The sequence below is a fragment of the Cnephaeus nilssonii genome (genome assembly GCF_951640355.1).
Source record: "Cnephaeus nilssonii genome assembly, chromosome: 18".
In the NCBI taxonomy this organism is placed as follows: Eukaryota; Metazoa; Chordata; class Mammalia; order Chiroptera; family Vespertilionidae; genus Cnephaeus; species Cnephaeus nilssonii.
In genome coordinates, this window is record NC_137089.1 from 35,859,619 (window position 1) to 35,879,953 (window position 20,335).

The window sequence follows — 20,335 nt, forward strand, 5'->3', positions numbered from 1 at the left end:
ACCTGGCAATTAAAACCACCACAAAGCACTGCCTAAGGCTTAACATAGGACCGGAACCCAGGGGAGAGGGAGGCATATTTGATTTTTTTCACCAATCTAATTTTTGAATATATAATTCACATGTTTCAAAAAATAAGGGAAGAGGAAGGAAGAAAAGAACACAGTCAAAAACCTCACTCTTATCAGGTTCCCCATCCAACTGACTGTAAGCCCTCCCCTAAAATGATAATCTTTTTTTTAAAGTTTCTTGTGTATCCTGAGTTTTTTGATCAGACATATGGCAACATCATTATATACTATTTTTCTACTACTTTTACATAAATGATAGCATAGTATACAACCTGTCTGCGCCTTGCTTTTTAATTTATCTTGGAGCCATTTCCCGGAATGCCTTCCTCTTTTTCTAAGACTATAAAGTATCCTATCAAATGGATGAACCATAATCTAATCAACCAGTCCTCTACTGAAGGGCACTGCTATGTTACAATTTTCAAAAATACCTTCATTTTGTTAAATAAGGGTACAGTTCTACTACTTATTTAACAGCTTTAGATATCATCCTTCGATGTGAGGAAATCACCTTATCATCTTCTTCCCTCTTCCTCTTCCAATGTTAGTTATCAGAGCACTTTTGTTTTCTTCTACTCTAAAGCCCACTTTAATTTTAGGTTCAGCTCCAGAACTAAATACATTCAATATTCAAATCCTTTTACTGTGGCTTCCCCAGTTATCTTTTGTTTGGTTAGGTTCATCCTTTCCTAGTTTCCTCAAGAAGGGCTCATGAAAACAACATGTCTCATAAACAATATGTTCTTGAATGCTCAAAGCTTTTCTTGGTAGTCTTTGTACTGGCAGAACAGACTGAGTATAAATATTCAATATAAAATTCATGGTTCTCCTTTTTCTCCCTTGAGTTTATTTGAAGGTATTGGTTCATTGTCTTGTATTGAGATGCAAAATTGGAGGCAGGCCTATCACTTTCCCTCCTAAGTGACTTGGTCTTTGTGCAGGGCCACCCACAGCTCCTCTCTGCATCTTTCAAGTCCAATGTCTTTGCTAGGATAGACCTCACGTTACCTATTCTAGGTCATTATCCCACAGTACACAGTGTGCTTCTTCAATGTGTAAATTTAAGTGTTATTCCTAAAAAGTTTTCTTGAATTATCTCTAAATATTTATTTGGTTCCACTGTTTTAGCTTATTATTCAGAGACTCTAAACTGTTATCTTGAAACACCTTTGCCTGTCTGCTATCTCATGGATGTTCTCTCCAAATCTTTTAAAACGATTTGTTGCTTTTGTTTTCCCATTTCTGTGTGCTCTGCTCATTGTCTTTAGTGCTTACTCCACCGGGTATTCCTACCAAATACCCTCATGTCTGAGCTATACTGAAACAATTGCTCCTTCTATTTCCTGATTCTGAATGTACATGTTTCAAATATTTTTGTTGTCTTATTATCTTTTTCTCTGAATTCTTGAAGTTGTTCATTACAATGAAGTTATTGCTTCCTTTAGTTTTTAAGTGAGCGGTAGAAAATTTGGTCACAATTGTCATCAGTTTGATGGCAACCTTTTCCTGTGAAGTGCTTTTCAGTCACTGTTAAGTTCTGCTGCTCTCTTACACAGTTTTGCTTAATTATCTATCTGATGTGCCAGTTTCTTTGTTTTAAAGAGTTATTATTGAATGGGCTGAATTTTCCTAAACTAACCCTTTACACCAAGTTCTAAACGCAAATAGTGAAGACTTAGGAGAGCAGAGATGTCCTCCAAGCTTCACTACCCAAATGGCTGTCTTCTCTGCCAAAGAGACAGACAAACATGCGGCTGCTATTTCTCTAAATGGGGCCCAGGGGGGCTGCACCTGCCTCTCCCCTCAGCCCAGATCATAGGCCAAGTGTGGACATGAAATAGTTAACTTTGTACTTCAGGGTGGGTCCCTTTACATAATTCTTGCTGTTAGGCTGTTTCTAACCTTCATTCTTCTTACAAACAATTCTGAAATTGTTTTAAAAAAGAAAAACAATTTCCCCTCATGTTAGACATTCTTATAACTAAATCTTTGAGCACATTCTGATTGATTCCCTTAAAATAAACCCTCAGCAGAACAAGCACATAGGAGCACATGTCAATGACTTCTAAACCACAATGCCAAACTGGAGACTAAGTTTTGTAAAAGAAAATTAGAGAGAACTGTTCTAGATGAGCTTCCAAAATATGATCTAAGGAAAGGAATCAACTATAAATCAAGGATGAAGTGTGATAAGCTCATTTAAGATGGAAATTTTTAGTTTCTTCAGGTTTGGTCTCTCCTGCCCCAAATTCTTTCCCTCTACACACACTCACACATATGCACACACTCCTTATGATGATTAAAAATAAAATTCTTATATTGAAACAAGCAAGTAGAGGCCACTACAGAGAAAGTTCCGAGTTGAATAATTAGGGATATATAAAAGAGGGAACTGGGAACAGAAAATGGTAACTATACCATTAACTAGTGCTTTCATTTAGATAATTACTAAAAACCTCACCCTCTGACCATAATACACAAAATCTGACCCTATCTATTACCGATATTCTCAAGAGCTCATGCTGTAACATGCGATACGCCATTATTTATTTCACAGCATATACACCAATAGATAAAAGTTGTCTAAAGTCCAGCTTTTGCCAGGCTAGGACTATTTAAGTCCCAGGCTTGTTCTAGTTTACATGGTTACCCACATTCCAATCCAGCTTAGAAAGCCAACAGGCTCCATGAATTAATCAAGTTACTATTAAAGAGCTGTTGGCTCTGCTGATTCTCGTCTAAAATACCACATTACCTCACTATGTGACCGTGAACAAACTAATCATAAGCAGCCTCCACCAATACTAAATGAGTGGTGTTACTTAATGATCATGGGAATTACTTCCAGTCACCCAGTCTTAGCTTCGCTAAGCCATAAATAAATAAATAAATAAATAAGAAGGAAATGAAATGAAATGTGGGATAGCAGACACAGTCAGAAGCAATGCTTTTCTCTTGCTTTTCCCTCATGTTAGAGTGGACAAGAAGTACAGGTTAAGGAAACAAAGGGGCTGGGAATCAACACGTCTTGGCAGTAGTCCTCCCAGAGACTCTTTTCTCTATCATCCAAATGGCATGGCAGGAAATGTCACTGATATTTACTTATTAGACAAAAGAGGGTTTTAACAAGAAAAACCTTTGGTTCTTGAGACTCGACTACTACTTGCTTTAATACACCACAAGAGGGAGCCACTGAGTCACTGTATCTGCCACCTTAAAACCATAAAAATAATTTAGATGCATATAATCATGAATTACCCTTGCAGATTATTTAAAATGTTTTAAAAAAATACAGTGCTGTAAGGTTTTTAACTCTAGTCTAGGGCAAGGTCATGTTGAATAATAATTGAATAAAAAAATTTGAAGACCTTCTATATTCTAACCTCCCCTTTCTTTAATTTTCCTCAAAAAGAACAGGAGCCATATCTGAAAGCCTATTGTTAATACGGAGTAAGTACATTCACCTCTACCTATAAGTTTTCTTGGAAGAGTTTTTACATTTAGCACGTACGAGTAAATGGAGGTGGGGGTGGGGGAAGCTAGGTGCTTAGAGCAATGGCTTGCACTAGAGTAGCACATGCTGAAATGGACAGGCAGCACAGCAGAGTGGATACAGACATGGGCTTTGGAGTCATACACCTGAGTTTGAACCCCAGCTCTGCCATTTTGACTTGTTTTGTGACACTGGGAAAGTTATTTAAAGTTTCTGATCCTCAGTGTCCTCACTATAAGCCTCACAGGACTGTTGTAAAAATTAAATGAGATAATATATGTAATATGTCTTTGGGGTCAAAAAATAAACACTTAACTTTAATGCTATAGTTATTATAGATATCAAATGTTTTTATTGAGGTGTAATTGACATATTAATTTCAGGTTCAAATATTTTTAAACACATAACTTCACATTATTTAACAAAGCCAGATTTATTCTTCATGACAGCATAACTTCAACCCAAAGACCACTGCATATTTTACATATTACAAGAAATAAATGTACACATTTGAAGATTTCAAATACGCATAATCTTATTTCTTTAAAATGAATATACAGACAATCCAAGCTTTATTATAAATCAAAGAAATGACTTATTCACAATCTAAAACTAGATCAATGTTAACATGAGAATAAACCCTATAACCAATATTCTTTCCCTTAGCAATTCTAATAACCTTAGTTTGCAGAATTCATTGTTCATTTTGACAGGATTTGATAAAACAGTCAATATAAAATCTTTTTTTTTTCTTTTTAAAATATAAAACCCTTTAAAAAGATTAGTCTTATTATGTTATGGATTGGGCATTTCCACTCTTCAGTTATGGGTTATGCATTATATTGGGTCCCTCTTATGCTTAAACTCAGGTATTGAACATAGCCCCTTATTAGTGAGCTGAGAAAGAAAGGAGGAAAAGAAAGTACACAAGGCCTAATGGGTAACATACAAAATAAAGCCTAAAGTTAAATCTCCAATTTCCCCAATTCTCCAAAACAGGATTAAACTACCATTAAATTGTATTACAATTAAGGTCCAGTCCATATCCTTTTCTAATTTGTGCTATGAAGTTAAAGAAGATACCCAGGAGATAAAAAACAGTGGTTTTCGATACAGGCATCTCACAGTCACCTGGAAACGAGGTACATTTTTAAAAACACACACATGGGGCACAATACAGCAGTGTTTGTCTCGTCTCTACAAGCACCACTTGGTGAGGAAAGTGTTATAGGAAGGAGGCAGGAACACTTGTGGTGAAAAAGGCAGAGGAAGAGGACATAGGATTATTGTTTCCTGTTATATCTCCACAATCTATTTCAGAAAGGTTGTTTTTGAAACAACCAGATATGATTTCAAGACGAATGATTGGGAACAAACTAAAATTTTAAAATATGACCTTAGTCTACAATGCCACAGTTATAAGTAGAGGCTGGCATGCTCACATTTGAAGGGGAGACAAAATTACAAACGACAGACAAGCCACTTAATATGCTTGTAAATAGGGAAGCGAGGACCAGGCAGTACAGCAGGAAAGATAAGAAAACACGGTAACAAAGAAAGTCAAGGCAAAGGGAAATGGCAAGCAACAACTTGTATGCTCAAAGTGAGAAGCAGTGAAAGTTTCCGAGTAGAATAGGATGCACCCTTGTGTGAGAATTACTATATATTAAAGACTGAGATAATAATCTAAGACAATAAAGTCAGCATGACATAAGCTTTTAAGCCCAAAATACACATAGAAACAGATGTTCTTTCTGATCATATAAACAAACATGAAATGAGTATCCACATCTAACACAGCCCTGTTAGGAAGACAGGAAACAACCCAAAATCAAACACACATGAAGATCAAGAAAAATTTAGGGAAAGTTCTGTATGTTTTCATAGTGGGACATTATAATAAAACAATATGAAACATTCGATTCAACAGAAAGGCTGAATTTGGTTAAGTTAATACAGATTACACTTAGAGAAATACAAATGGGATCCTATAAAATCTGATAGAAGATAAGCAGTTCTGGTCAATTTGATGCAGCAAAAATATTAAATCTCTGAGCCAGAGAACAGGACAAAAAGATGAATAAGAAAAAAGCCTAAAGTTTAGAGTTTTTAGGCCACAATGTATATATCCTGAAAAATTCTCTTGCTGCCCTAGTATGGGGTGGAATAAAGTGCTAAAATGAATAAAAAGCTCCAGATAATGGGCAAAATATATTTACTTGGAATGGAACATTACCATGTGCCAGGAGAAATAGAAAATGAAAAATAAATGCACTTGTGTGGAATGAAAAAAAAAACAACTGTAAAGAAATATATTCCATGTATTGTTTGACATTGGCAGAGAGACTAGGCCTTCCAGTCAGTCTATGACGTCAATGAGCTTGGGTGAATTCCATGAACAGAAGTAACTGTCAAGTTAGTAGCTGCCATTACTATTTAATAATCATGCCAGAATCTTTCAAAACAACATACCAGATTTTGTAAGTGTACACGTGGACTAGAATTATAATAATTCTTTTATATTTAACTAGAGGCCTGGTGCACGAAATTCGTGCACTGGATATGTGTGTATGTGTGTGTGTATGTGTCCCTCAGCCAAGCCTGTGCCCTCTCACAGCCCAGGACCCCTTGCGGGATGTCCATCTGCCATGGGATCGGGCCTAAGCCGGCAGTTGGACATCCCTCACTCCTTACTGTCCACCTGCTCACTCCTTACTGCTCAGCGCGCTGCTGTGCTCCCCAGCCGTGAGCCTGGCTTCTGGCTGAGTGGCGCTCACCCTGTGGGAGTGTACTGACCACAAGGGGGCAGCTCCTACGTTGAGCGTCTGCCCCTTGGTGGTCAGCGCACATCATAGTGACCGGTCGTTCCACCGTAATGGTTGCTTAGGCTTTTATTATATAGCCTAAAGGCCCGATACACGAAATTCATGCAAGAGTAGGCCTTCCTTCCCGTGGCTGCTGGCACTGGCTTCCCTCTGGCACCCAGGACCCAGGCTTCCCTCGTAGCCCTGGCTTCATCCAGAAGGCTGTCTGGTCTAATTAGCATATTACGCTTTTATTATTATAGATGGAACTACCTGAGAGTCAGTGTGCTCCCCTGAGGGGTCCCAGCTTGCGAGAGGGTGCAGGCCAGGCTGAGGTACCCCACCAGTGCACGATCAGGGCCAGGGAAGGACATGGGAGGTTGGCCAGCTGGGGAGTGGCTGCAGGAGGGCTTCAGGGCGTGTCCAGCCTGTCTCGCTCAGTCCCTATTGGCCAGACCCCAGCAGCAAGTTAACCTACCGGTCAGAGCGTCTGCCCCCTGGTGGTCAGTGCACATCATAGCAACTGGTCAACCGGTTGACTGTCTGCCCCCTGGTGGTCAGTGCACGTCATAGCAAGCAGTTGAGAGACCTTAGCATATCATTAGCATATCACACTTTGATTGGTAGAACAGACAAGCAGACGACCGGACACTTAGCATATTAGGCTTATATTATATAGAAAACTATAAGTACTTATCTACAGTATTTTCTGGCGTATAAGGTGACTTTTTAACCCAGGAAAATCTTCTATATGCCCAGTCGTCTTATACGCCGGAAAATGCGGTATATATATAAAAGCCTAAGCGACCATTTCGACTGAACGACTGGCCAGTAGCTATGAGGCACACTGACCCAGACCTTGCTGCTGGGGCCCTGACAGCCCTGAATCTAGTTCACCCGCACCCAAGACCCAGACAGGAGGGAGGAGGAAGCCCGATTCCTCGCAGAATTTGCCGTTGGTTAGCTTGCTGCTGGGGCCCTGAGAGCCCCGAATCTGGTTCACCCACACCCCGGACTCAGACAGGAGGGAAGAGGGAGCCTGATTCCAGGTGGAATCAGCCATGCCTTAGCTTGCTGCTGGGGACCTTTACAGCTCCAAATCTGATTCACCCACACCCTGGACCCAGACAGGAGGGAGGAGGGAGCCCGATTCCTTGCACAATCAGCCATTGGTTAGCTTGTTGCTGGGGCCAACCTTCCGTGGTCCCTCCCCCCAGCAGCCCCCCCTCCATCGACCCTGATCGCCGGCCAGGCTGAGGGACCCCACCCGTGCACGAATTCGTGCACCGGGCCTCTAGTTATTATATAAGTAAGCTCAAAATAACATGTAACTGAAAGAATGACATAAGTTTAGGAACCTATAAATTTAGAGCAAACAAGGTAAGTTTTGACAAAAAGTTAATATGGAATTCATTTCATCAAGTCTAATAGATTTAAGCTCAAATATTATATTTCAAGACACCAGGTATATGGCCAATTGAACATAGAAAAATATGTGCCAGAATGTTGGGAGCTCTTAATCCAGTCCTGCCCACTTAGTCAGCCAACCTACTCAAAAGGAGGAAAGGAAAATGAGGAAGTTGCCTGGTTATCTCTATAGGGTTGAGTGAAAGCAGACATTTGAGAAAGGCTGTAGGTCCTGTAAAAAACCCTTTTCAGATTAAATTAGTTTTTTTGTATTCCTAGCTTGCTCAAAACTTTGTCAAGAAGTGCCTGTTGAATTTTATCAAATGCTTTTGTGGTGTATATAGTCTATCCATGGCGTTTCTCCTTTATTCTATTAACGTGATGAATTACAATGACTGATTTTTGAATGTTAAAACAATCTTACATTTTTGGAAAAATATAAATTGAGTCAAAATATATTATTCTTCCTATGAATTGCACTTAATTTAATAACATGTTATCTAGGATGTTTCATCTATATCTGTGAGTGATAATGGCTGTAATTTTCTGTTGTCTTATTCTTGTCAGGTTTTAGTATCAAGATTCTGTTATTCTTACCTAAGTGGTAAAGTGTATCCTTTTTCTCTTATCCTCGAGAGTTTGTGGATAAAATTTTAGTTTTATGGTTATTTATTTTTTCCCCATCACTTCGAAGTAATCTTCTAGTTTCTTGGTTTCTGTTGAAAATGAAATAACCTGTTTCTGGCAATCTCCTAGTTGCTTCTTTGAAGGTAATAATTTTATTTTTCTCTTTTAAATATTTTCTCTCTGATTTTGGTTGTAAGTTATTCTTTGCTACATCTAGGTGTGGTTATCTTGTAATGTTTCTGTACTTGAGATTCATAATGCTTTTTTTTTTCCCATAATGCTTCTTGAATCTGTACCTTAATGTCTTTTATCAAGCCATAGAGATTTCTCAGGCATTATCCTTCCAAAGAATGCTTCTGCTATATTCTCCCCCTCCTCTCCTGGGACTCTAATCACCTTTCAATACATTTTGTATCAGATTGGAGATAGAAGACTGAAACGTTTTTAAACCACACTTCATTGACCAGCGGGGTCTATGTCCTCTCCGCATGAATCTGAACAAGTGGTGTGACAAGCTGATGGACAGAATATAAAAACATGATGTTGTACTAGTGTCCAGGCCCAGACCATCAAAGACTAGAAACTCCCACACTTCCTCTCTCTTGGAATGCTTGCTCTGGGGAAAGGCAACTGCCAAGACTAACTACCCTGGACTGCCATTAACAAAGAGAGAATTCCTGGCCAGCCCCAGAAATTCCAGCCATCCCATCCCTGGTAACAGATATGAACGTGCAGAAGCCATTGTGGATGCTCTAACCCCAGGAGATAGCATGTAGAGAAGGATCAAGGCCCAGACACACGGACCTAGTGGAGCCACCCCAGCCGTCTCTAGCTGTTTGAACTACCCCAGCTGAAGATGAAGACATTATGAAGCACAAACCTAACCCAGACTGAATTTTTAACCCTCAGATTCATGATCATAAAAAAGGTTGTTGTTTTATGCCAGTAAATTTCAGGGTCATTTGTTCCTACTGGGAGAGGTAATCCTCCACAAAGGCCCCAGGGTCAGTTCTCTTTCTTATTGGATGTGCCAAGGACGCCAAGCCCCGACCAATCATTACCTGGGCCATTTCTCAGGGCTGTGTTTGCAGCTGGCACCCTTAAGGGATAAGTAAGATCTTTCCCTGGGACAAAGAGTATTCTCACTATAAAAGAGGTAAATTCCCCAAGCTCATTATTCCTTAGAGGTGATGCAGACTCACTGTTTGTAAAAATATTCACATAACCCCCTGGGTACTGCAGGAACTGACACAATATGATATTCATGTTGCTGTGTCATGAATAATAAAGTCCTTTGTCTCTGACCCAGAAGTTTTGAGCCTTCTGCCAACATCCATGAAGCAGTAATAGGCAAACTTGTTACCTTATAAGGTAAAATCCCAGATGCTTCACAATTCTTGACAGGTACAGAGCAATATGTAACTGGAACATATTCCATATCTTTTCTGTATTTTCTACCCTTTGCCTCATTGTGTTTCATTCTAAATATTTTCTTCTGACTTATATTCCAATTCACTAATTATCTCTTCATTTTGGTCTTATTTGCTGTTAAAACCATCTCAAATTAGTTCATATTTAAGGTATGGTATTTTTCAGTCTCAGAGTTTCCAACTGGTTCTTCTTTTATAATTTCCAGTTCTCCAATGAAGTTCTCAATCCTGTCTCTTATTTTTATCAATGTAATTACATTTAGTTACTTAAAAAAATTTTTTTATTGATTTTAGAGAGAGAGGAAGGGAGAGAAATAGAGAGAGAAACATCAATGAGAGAGAGAGAAACATCAATTGTCTGCCTCCTGTGTGCCCCCTACTGGGAATCAAGCTGGCAACCCAGGCATGTGGCTTGATGGAGAATCAATCTGGTGACCTCTTGTTCATGGGTCGATGCTCAGTGAACCCATAAACAATATGTACAATAATTAGTTATTTTAAAGCTCATCCTCTCTAATAAAATGGTAATATGCAAATTAACCATCACTCTGCTACATAAGCCACGCCCACCAGCCAAGCCACGCCCACCAGCCAATCAGGGCAAGTATGCAAATTAACCCCAATCCAAGATGGCTACAGCCACAGAGAGCAAGGTTTCCCAGGTAACAGAGCAAGCCAAGCTTTCCATAGCCGTTGCAGGCCTAAGCCTCCACTCAAGCTACAAAGTTTCAATTATAGAAGGTAAACAAATTCAAACAAATGGCGGCAGAATGGAGCTTGAGAGAGCAGGCCAGGGTTGCCGGCGGCAACAGGGGAAGCAAAGCTTTCTGCACACCCTGGCCGGGCTCACCCGCTTAAGGCTACAAAGTTTCAATTGTAGAAGGTGAATTAACTGCCACAGAAATGGCTGCCGGAGCCCCAGGCTTGGCTCCGCTCCAGGGTACAAAGTTTCAATTGTAGAAGGAAAATAAATTCCAGATACCAGGGCCTCCGCTTGGGTTGCCGGGGGCATGGCCAGCCAGCAAACCACCACAGGCCCCTCGCTCAGGCAGCCCCACACCCCAAGGGAACCCCCACCCTTATCTGTGACACCCTTCAGGGCAAACCAGCTGGCCCCCACCCGTGCACCAGGCCTCTATCCTATCTAATAAAAGAGTAATATACAGATTGATCATCACTGCAACACACAATATAGCTGCCCCCATGTGGTCAAAGATCCTGCCCCCATGTGGACACAAGATGGCCACCACAAGATGGCCAGCAGGAGAGGGCAGTTGGGAGGCACCCGGCCTGCAAGGGAGGGCAGTTGTGAGGGACCAGGCCTGCAAGGGAGGGCAGTTGAGAGGGACCAGGCTTGCAAGGGAGGGCAGTTGGAGGTGATCAACCCTGCAGGAGAGGGCAGTTAGGGGTGACCAGGCTGGCAGAGGAGGGAAGTTGGGGGCAAACAGGCTGGCAGGGGAGCAGTTAAGCATCAACCAGGCTGGCAGCAGAGTGGTTAGGGGGTGATCAGACTGGCAGGCAGAAGCGGTTAGGGGCAATCAGGAAGGCAGGCAGGCAAGCAGTTGGGAGCCAGCAGTCCTGGATTGTGAGAGGGATGTCCGACTGCCCGTTTAGGCCCTATCCTGGTGGGATCGGGCCTAAACGGGCAGTCGGACATCCCTCCAGGAGTCCCAGATTGGAGAGGGTACAGGCTGAGCTGAGGGACAACCCCCTGCTGTGCACGAATTTCGTGCACCGGGCTTCTAGTGTACAATAATTCCATATGGATATTTCTACTGTCTGTTGTTTCCTCTTCACTTTGGTCACACTGTCTTGTCTCATTATGCCTTTTTAAGTCAGTGTTTGATATTGCATATGAAAAATGTACAAGTAAATTGAGACTAAGAGGATTAATATTTACTCCTAGCAGATGACTAGAGGCATTAAAGCCACGGATAATCTTAATCTAATCACTGGAGACGTCTCATAGCTGGGATTTATTTCTACGGTTTACTTCAGGGTTTCTAACTTAAACACTGAGGTTTTACCAGAACCAATCTCCAAGCGTTGGTGAGCTCTAAACACCTGTTTTTGTTTTTCCTACCCTTAAGTGTCCACCAAAATCTCTGCTCAGCTTATCCACCTTTCTCAGAATCAACAGATGCTACTAAGGGGAAAAGTAGCCTGAAAAAGGAGCTCATCTCTCTGCCTCAATAGCATTCTGATATACTCAAATACATCTTCTATGTTTTGCCAATCTTTCTAATATTCTTAACTAGAGTATTAATCCAAATAATTTAACCAACATTACCAAAAGTGGAACTTCTCCAAAAATAGGTTTAATATGTTTAATACTTAAAGGTTTTAGAAGTATTGTTTTTTCCCTTTTCTCCATTGTGGGCCAGACACACACGACGTTTGTTTTCAAAATATGCATTCTACCAAACATTTTAAAGGTGATGTGTATTTTCAAATAAACCAAAAGGACACACCTTGTTAATTATGCAATACCTTTAGAAAATGTCATTTGCACAAAAACATCTGGAGTAATGAAGATGAAACATGCGGAGTAAAAATTTTTAAAGAAAATATATTTTTAGAAATAGATGCATAAATATAGAGAACAGACAGATGGTTGCCAGAGGGGAGGGAAGTTAGGAGGCTGGATGAAAAAAGTGAAGGGTTTAAGAAGTACAAATTGATAGCCACAAAACAGTCACAAGGGTGTTAAGTACAGCATAGGAAATGTAGTCAATAACACTGTAATAACTGTGTATGGTGCCAGGTGGGTACGGAAATATTGGGAGTATCACTTTGTAAAGTATATGACTGTCTAACTACTATGCTGTACACCTGAAATTAATATAAATAATATTGAATGTTAACTGTAATTGAAAAATAAAATTTAAAAATCAAGGAAAAACAATTTTTTCAAAGAAAAAATGTACCAAAGTAATTTCACATTTCAATTAAAAAGAAGGAAAAGTACATCAACTTTCATACTTCTAATTATCTCTAAACATTTTACTAACATCATCTAGGAATAAAGTGTCATTTACCGTGACCCAGTGTTTTTAAAACATTCCAAACATAATACAGTTTTCTCTTATATTCTTTTTTCCCCTTGGAAAATTATGTAATTTTATAAAGATCTGAAGTTTGCTCAATGTCTAAGAGAAATATTGTATCTGCCCACACTTACCGTGAAAAATACGAAAATCAATATACGGATGAGAACCTCTTCTTTCTGATTCAAATCCTGCTCGACTCCTTACGCGAACATCTCCTGGATGGGTCAAGGATGAAACACAGCTGAGAAGGCTGCCATCTGGGAAGAAACTCCCATATGCAACAAAGGCCTATGTGGCGTGATAGTCATAAGCAGTGAGTTGCCCACTAGTAATATATATGGAATAAGTAAGAGCTGCTTTATATAAATTTCCAGTACTGAGTTGTAAAGCTAAATGGACATGTTTTTTAAATCTACTCCTACAATAATTATTATAATAATCTATAGTTTAAAGTTAGCTTTCTGAAAGATGACTCAAGTATATGATAATTCAACCTAATATCTTATTACTCACAAGGAGTTAAAAAAAAAAAAACCCTCAGCACAAAATGTTAAAAAGCCACAGGAAGAAACAAGTATTTATGAACTGTTTCTTCCTAGCACTATACTACAGGTTATAGGGGATATGAAGAAATAGAAAACACATTACCTATTCTCAATCAGCCTACAATTTTTTGAATGTACAGAAAAGTAAGATGTTAAAGATTCTGCCTTGTTAAATCTGATCAATCTCTCTTTTCTCATGGACAGTGATATACCCAAGGCCTTCAGCTGGCGCTTACATTTTGTTCTTGACAAGCTCACACTGTTTCTACATGTATCCATATGATGTTCAATGTTCTTCTCCATACAGCACCACTGCAAACCATGGACCAGGCACTCTTTTTTGTGCTTTATAGGCATTATTTTATTTAATTCTCTAGCCAATTCCGACAGAGAGGATCTTTATCCCATTTTATAGATACAGAAACTGAGATTTTGAGAAGTAGCATGCCCATGCCACAAAGCTAGTATAAAGGGTGAGTGAGGACTCAGACCTCGCGCAGTAGGCTCCACTATCTTCCACAGTTCCCAGGTTCATAAACTTTAAGTCTCCAGTCCCCATCTGGGTGTTCTTGCAATTCTAGGCAGCTGGAAGGCTTTCCTGCTTATTACTCTTTGTTTCTCAAAGTAAGGCCATCATTTCTACATGAGTCCATCCCACAAAGACTAACCACTTCTCTAAAGTGATGATTCCTTCACCTTGTAGTAAATGTTTATTGTGCACCCAACCACCCTTCAGGCTCAGGAAATACAGCAGCAAGCAAAATACAAGTCCCTGTCTTCATGGAGCTTATCTTTTCATGGAATGAGGCAAATAGTAAAATAAATAGTTTCGTTCTATATAGCTGATGGCAGCTGGTAACATGGAGAAAATGAAAGCAAGGTAGAGGAGGAGCAACTCATTAGTGTGGTCAGAGAAGGCCTCACTGAAAAGGAGGCATCCGAGCAGAGACCTGAAGGAAGTGAGGTTGGGAGCCATATGGTATCTGGAGGAAGAGGTTTCCTGGCATAAGAAAGAGCGAGTATAATAAGTAAATACTCTTAGATGGGAGTATGCTTGGCATGTTCAAGGTCAAGCAAAGAGGGCAGCATGGCTGGAGTGAGGTGAGTGAAGGGAACTGGTGGGAGGGAGTAGGGCCAGATCATATTGGACCTTCATGGGACATTAGAGTAGCTTTGGCTGTTACTCTGTGATAGAAAACTATTAAAGAATTCTGAACATGCGAGTAAGAGTAATTTAACTTATATCTCCAAAGACTGACTCTGGTTGGGCATACTAGAGTTGCGTAGAGTCATATAGGTAAACTAGTTAAGAAGAGCAATAAACACAGCAGTAACTATGGCTTGTAGGGAGGGGACATGGGAAGATGTTGGTCAAGGGGTACAACACATCAGGTATGCAAGATGAGCTCTGGAGCTCTAATGTACAACACTGCGACTAAAGTTAAAAATCCGCTATAGCTGAGAACAGATGGTAACAGCATGCGGGGGGTGGGGGTGGGGGCAGAATTCTGGTTATATTTTGCAGGTACCAGCCAAGAAGTTTTGCTGATAAACTAGACATAAGAGTACAGAAGAAAGAAATAAGAGTCAAGAATGACTCCAGAAGAATGGAGTTACATTTTCTGGGATGGCAAGACTGCAAAATGAACAGCCTTGGGAACACAAATCTTTTGTCAATAGACATTTTAAACGTGAAGTACCCATTATATGCCCATGTGGAGAAGTTCAACAGAGTTTTAAAAAATGAGTCTAAAAAGCTCTGTTTCAAGGAGAGCAGAATCCTGAATAGGTTTGGAGAGAGATGGAGACAGTGAAGAGGAAAGGGCTGAACATTCGTGGGGAGACAATATGTACCAGAGTAGAATGAAACTGAGGCAGATAAGATACACAAGCTAAATTAAAGAGGATAAAAAATGAAAAAGAGCAAAACCAGGACACTGGAGAACATTCAGGCTTAAGAGTACGAAAAGGAATTAGTGAAAAAGGCAAAACAACAACAACAAAAAGTAGGCGAAGAATAAGAAATGCTCATATCATAGAATTGAGGGAAGAATTTGAAGCATGAGGGGAGTTGTCATGGAAGATGCCTTTAAGAAAAGATGAGCAAACTTTTTACAGTATGAATTAAAGTACAAGGGATCTAGAGTGTGGGGGTAAAGAGTGAAATCTGATAGAGAGAGAAAGAAAATTATGGACATATCTGTGAAAATTCATGTTACTTTGTGGACTTAAGCAATACATTAAAAACTTAAGAACTAAGATTAGAAGACACATGGTCCTCTCCTCACCAGCCAACTGAGAACAAAATACACCCAGTGACAGGACTCTGGTCAGGTATTTCATGGCCTCTTCTTTGTCTGTGCTAGCATGGACATCTGTTTAGTACTTAGCAACTCTACAAATCTAAGATTATTTTTATAAAGAACTAGAGGCCCCATGCACAAAATTCGTGCAAGAGTAGGCCTTCTTTCCCCTGGCTGCTGGCATCGGCTTCCCTCTGGCACCTGGGACCCGGGCTTCCCTCGCAGGAGGAGGCCCTGCCCACTCGCCGCAGCCCACCAGTCGGGTCGCAGCTGTGGCGGCTTGCCTCGGCCCTCGCAGCCCCGGCTTCGTCTGGAAGTCATCCAGAAGGACATCCGGTCTAATTAGCATATTACACTTTTATTAGTATAGATACTCAGGATGCAATTTAAAATTGGGCACGAGTGAGAGAGTCCCAGTTATTACGCCAGATTTCTCAATTACCTAAAACTTAAATGCCACTTTATTCACATCACATTTAATATTGGTTTCTAGACTCAATTTCAAAGTAATAGATTACTTCTGCTGTAAACAGGGATGAAAAGCTACCTAATTAAATATATCTCAATTTCAAATAATAGTAGGTGATAATAAAATTAATTGGTATTGGTACAAAATAAAACATGCTTACCTAGCATACGAATGTACAATGCAGTCTGGTCAGAGCTGTCATAGGAAATAGCTCCACGCCGCTGAAAAAACAATCATACACACATTTTAAATGCCTGACAATTAAATATGATATAAAATTCAATTCAACAAACATGTATTTATTATTTATGAAGCACAATGAAAAGTTGGATATACTAAATGAAATTAGTTACGTATGGCATCTGCTCTTGAAATCTAGAGTTATAAAGACAAATAGTCATAACCCAATAAGGTTAAGCACTACCATAAACGTGGATTTGGAGTGAGGTGCATGCAGTCCGTGGAATTCAATGTTGGAGTATGTCACACAAGCCCACTTGGGGAAGACCTTCTGTAGAGGTAAACAGAACTAAAACGAGATATGGCTCAACTACTTTATTATTCCCTTCCTATAAACATGAACGAAGAAGCAGACAGACAAGAATCATCAGACACCTGAAGAAACCCATTAGCTAAAAATAAATGGAATGAAATAAAAAACCAAGTGGCCCACAGGCTAGCAAGAAATAAGAGGGGAAAAAAGGTAAGGAGTGTACTTCAAGAGATCTGAGAAGACAATGAATTTATGAAACAAACAAACAAAAAAACCCACAGGCTGTCATGGAAAGACAGCGGATTTGAAAATATATTTTATGTTTAAAATAAACAGATATAAAAATGTATCTTGCAACATTATTCATACTAGCCCCAATTTAGAAAAATGGATAGATAAAATGTAGTTTAGCCATACAATGGAGTATTATCCAGACCAAAAAAAAGGAAGAAAGTACAGATACAGGATACAACACTGACGAACCTTGAGAACAGTATGTTGAGTAAAAGGAGCCAGTCACAAAGTACCACATAGTATATGATTCCATTTACATGTAATGTCCAAAATAGGCAAATCCATAGACACAGAAAGTAGACTGGTGGTTGTCTAGAGTTAGGCGAGTTGGCAGGAAGTGGGGAGTGAACATTTCAACTTACTGCTCAAAACCCTCCAAATGACTCCCACTGCACTTTAAATAAAGTCCAAACACCAAGCTCTGATTTCCAAAGGCACCCAAGGTCTGCCTACCTCTTTCTATCTCCTCACCACCATGACCCAGCCAGCCTGGCCTCCCTGCTCTTCCTCAATCTCACCAAACATACAGCCTTTACCAGTATACTTGTTCCCCTGTCGGGGTCACTGCATCACTGTTCCCTCTCATCTCTCAGGTTCAACATGAAATGTCATCTCTTCCGAGAGGCATTCGCAGACTACCAAATCTGAGTCACCTAAGATCACCCTCTTCCATAGCTCCCAGCCTTCGTGCTCTCAACAGCATTAGCAGATGTTACTTTGTTTGCTTGTTCTAAAATAAAAGCTCCACAAGAGCAGGAACTGTACTCCTGGCCCCCAAAACAATAGCTATTATTTAGTAGATTCTAAATAAATATTTGGTAAATAAATTATTAAGTGATTTATTGCAAATAAGTTAATGAATAGCACTGATATAAAGACAGCTTAAAAATCGAGAAGATAAAATTAACAGAATCTAAGCTCTTTGTTCACTGCTGTATCTTCAGATCTAGAATAAACCCCAACATTTAGAACACAGTCTAGCACATCAAAAATGATCAATAATATTAGTTGAATAAACAGGTAAGCAAACTGTTTTTATTTTACTTTTATTTTTTAAGCCTCACTCAAGGATATGTTTATTGATTTTAGAGAGAGGGAGAAACATTGATGTGAGAGAGAAACATGGACCCATCCGTATATGGCCCCACCAGGGATTGAATCCACAACCTAGGTGTGTGCCCTGACCAGAAATCGAACCCTCAACCTTTTGGAGTATGGGACAACACTCCAAAATTTTTAAAAAACATTTAAAAATAAAATAAAATATGACCACATTAAAGTATTTTTAAATAGGAAAGGTCTTTCTACCTGTCCAATAAAATCCAAAAGTCTTGAAAATGGATCATCTTGGGCACTAAAGTTATATTTTATATGGTAAAATATATCATAAACAAAAGCAAAAGACAAATCTCAAACCAAGAAAAATGAGTTCAACAGATATAACAAAAGGCTAATTTCCCCCTACTTCAGTATAGCCTAAAAATGAAAGGGGAAAAAAGTGTCTCACAAATCAATTAGAAAATGATGAATAATGTAGAAAACAGGTAGAACATAAGCATATGACTCACAAGGAAAGAAATAAGCCAATAAACACAAGAAAAAATGTTCAACTTAACAAAAAAAATTACATATTCAAGTAGTGAGACTGCATTTTACCTATCAGATTAATGATGTTCTTCCCTCACAAAACTCTCAAGGAAAAATAATCTTTTATTACTATTATAAAGAAAACTTATTTAAAGCTCTCGTTTGAATTTAGTATGGGAAACAACTCCCAAATCATTGTTATCTCCTTAATGCTTATCAATTAAGAGAAAATTATCAATTAAATTCTTACATGATTTTATACATCCTTAAGAAACAACAAAAAACAGTCCATGAAATGTGAAAGAAACAGAAGTTTAAAAATAAATTCTAATTTTCAACATTGGTTGTCTCCAAGGAGGCAGAGGGACACAGAGGTAGAGGAGGACTTTTCAATGTATAGCTTTTGAATTTTGTAACATGTATAGTTATATATTCACTAAATAAATCAAGTTTAAAAGTATAAGAATCTACTATAAAAAAACCCACACAAAACTACCAAGAAAAGCATACATAACACACTCATGACAGCATCATGCTTAAAGAGTCTTCCCCCAACACAATATCCTAAGGAAGCCACCTACACTGTTTCATGGTGAACTATTTATTCTAGAGCAAACAGCCACTTTAATCATACTGATGAGACTACAGATATCATTAAGTAATACCTTGTCATGGTCAACATCTATCAACCTGCTAGTGCCCAATAATAACTTGGATAATAGTTTGTTAAACAAATTTTAACCTATCTCTAACAGTTCCTCCTTAAAAGTGGTTGGCTTTTTTTTTTTTTTTTTTTTAATGTAGGAAGCGTATTTACTAAAACAGCCACTAATTTCAAAGTTAAAAATCTCATTTATCACTTCACATATTAAAGATTGAGAAAGACTAATATCAACTCTATTAAATAAAATAGTTTAAAAATTAATAATGAACATAATCTAGATTATAACTGACATACTAAAATTATTTTAAGATAATCACTTTGGTCTTACTTATAGAGGCACTTTAGATATTAAAATGACAGGCTTTGTAGTAATCATAATAAAAACTTGGCAAAAAGGGTAGAACTTAATTTTTAATATATATTAACAAGTAATAGGGATGTGCAAAATATTCAAATTATTCTACTCTTTACTAATTTAAGTAATTCTGGTCCACAAACTTAGCCTAAATGCTATAGTAAACCAAGACATAACTCTTATAAAATAAATCCAAATGAGACAAAAATATTTTTAAGAATGAGCTTTAAATGTATGTATCTGAACATATCAATGATAATTCAATTCATTCATTCATCACCTCAAGATTAAAATGAGTATTAAATTCTCTCACTAAGCAATTTAGGTAGAATAAAGTAAAGTAACTCATTTTGGAAAAATACACTATCCTATATAATAAAAGTCTAATATGCTAAGTGTCCGGTCATTCTTCAACCAATCTAAGTGTAATCTAACCTAATAATAGACAAACATGCAAATTGACCGCACCTTCGCTACGCCCACAGCCAATCAGAGCGAACAAGATGGTGGTTAATTTGCATATGCAGGTGCTGAGCAGCCTGGGTCGCGTAAACATCTTCCGGACCCAGGCCGCTCAGAGCCTGTAGGCCCGCGCTTAGGTCCTGAGCAGCAGGGGCCCAGAACACCCCCTGGCCACTGGGAGCCTTGGCGGGGCGGGAACATTCCCGCCCCCCAAACACTTGCAGCAGTCTGGGGTCTGGGAAACATCCTTCAGACCCAAGCCGCTCAGATCCTGTAGGCCTGC

General features: G+C 39.1%; 1 protein-coding gene across 2 annotated transcripts in view; it reads right to left on the bottom strand.

Moving 5' to 3' along the window:
• Positions 1-20,335, bottom strand: part of PDE7A (phosphodiesterase 7A) — a gene marked incomplete at its 3' end in the record, with an annotated part of 93,701 nt that overhangs the window by 33,956 nt on the left and 39,410 nt on the right. For both annotated transcript variants that reach the window (XM_079795860.1, XM_079795861.1), the window contains exons 2-3: positions 16,358-16,418; positions 13,012-13,095 (exon numbers count right to left, since the gene is read on the bottom strand). In XM_079795860.1, coding sequence (XP_079651986.1) covers positions 13,012-13,095; positions 16,358-16,418 — 145 coding nt within the window. The remainder of the gene's footprint in view (positions 1-13,011; positions 13,096-16,357; positions 16,419-20,335) is intronic.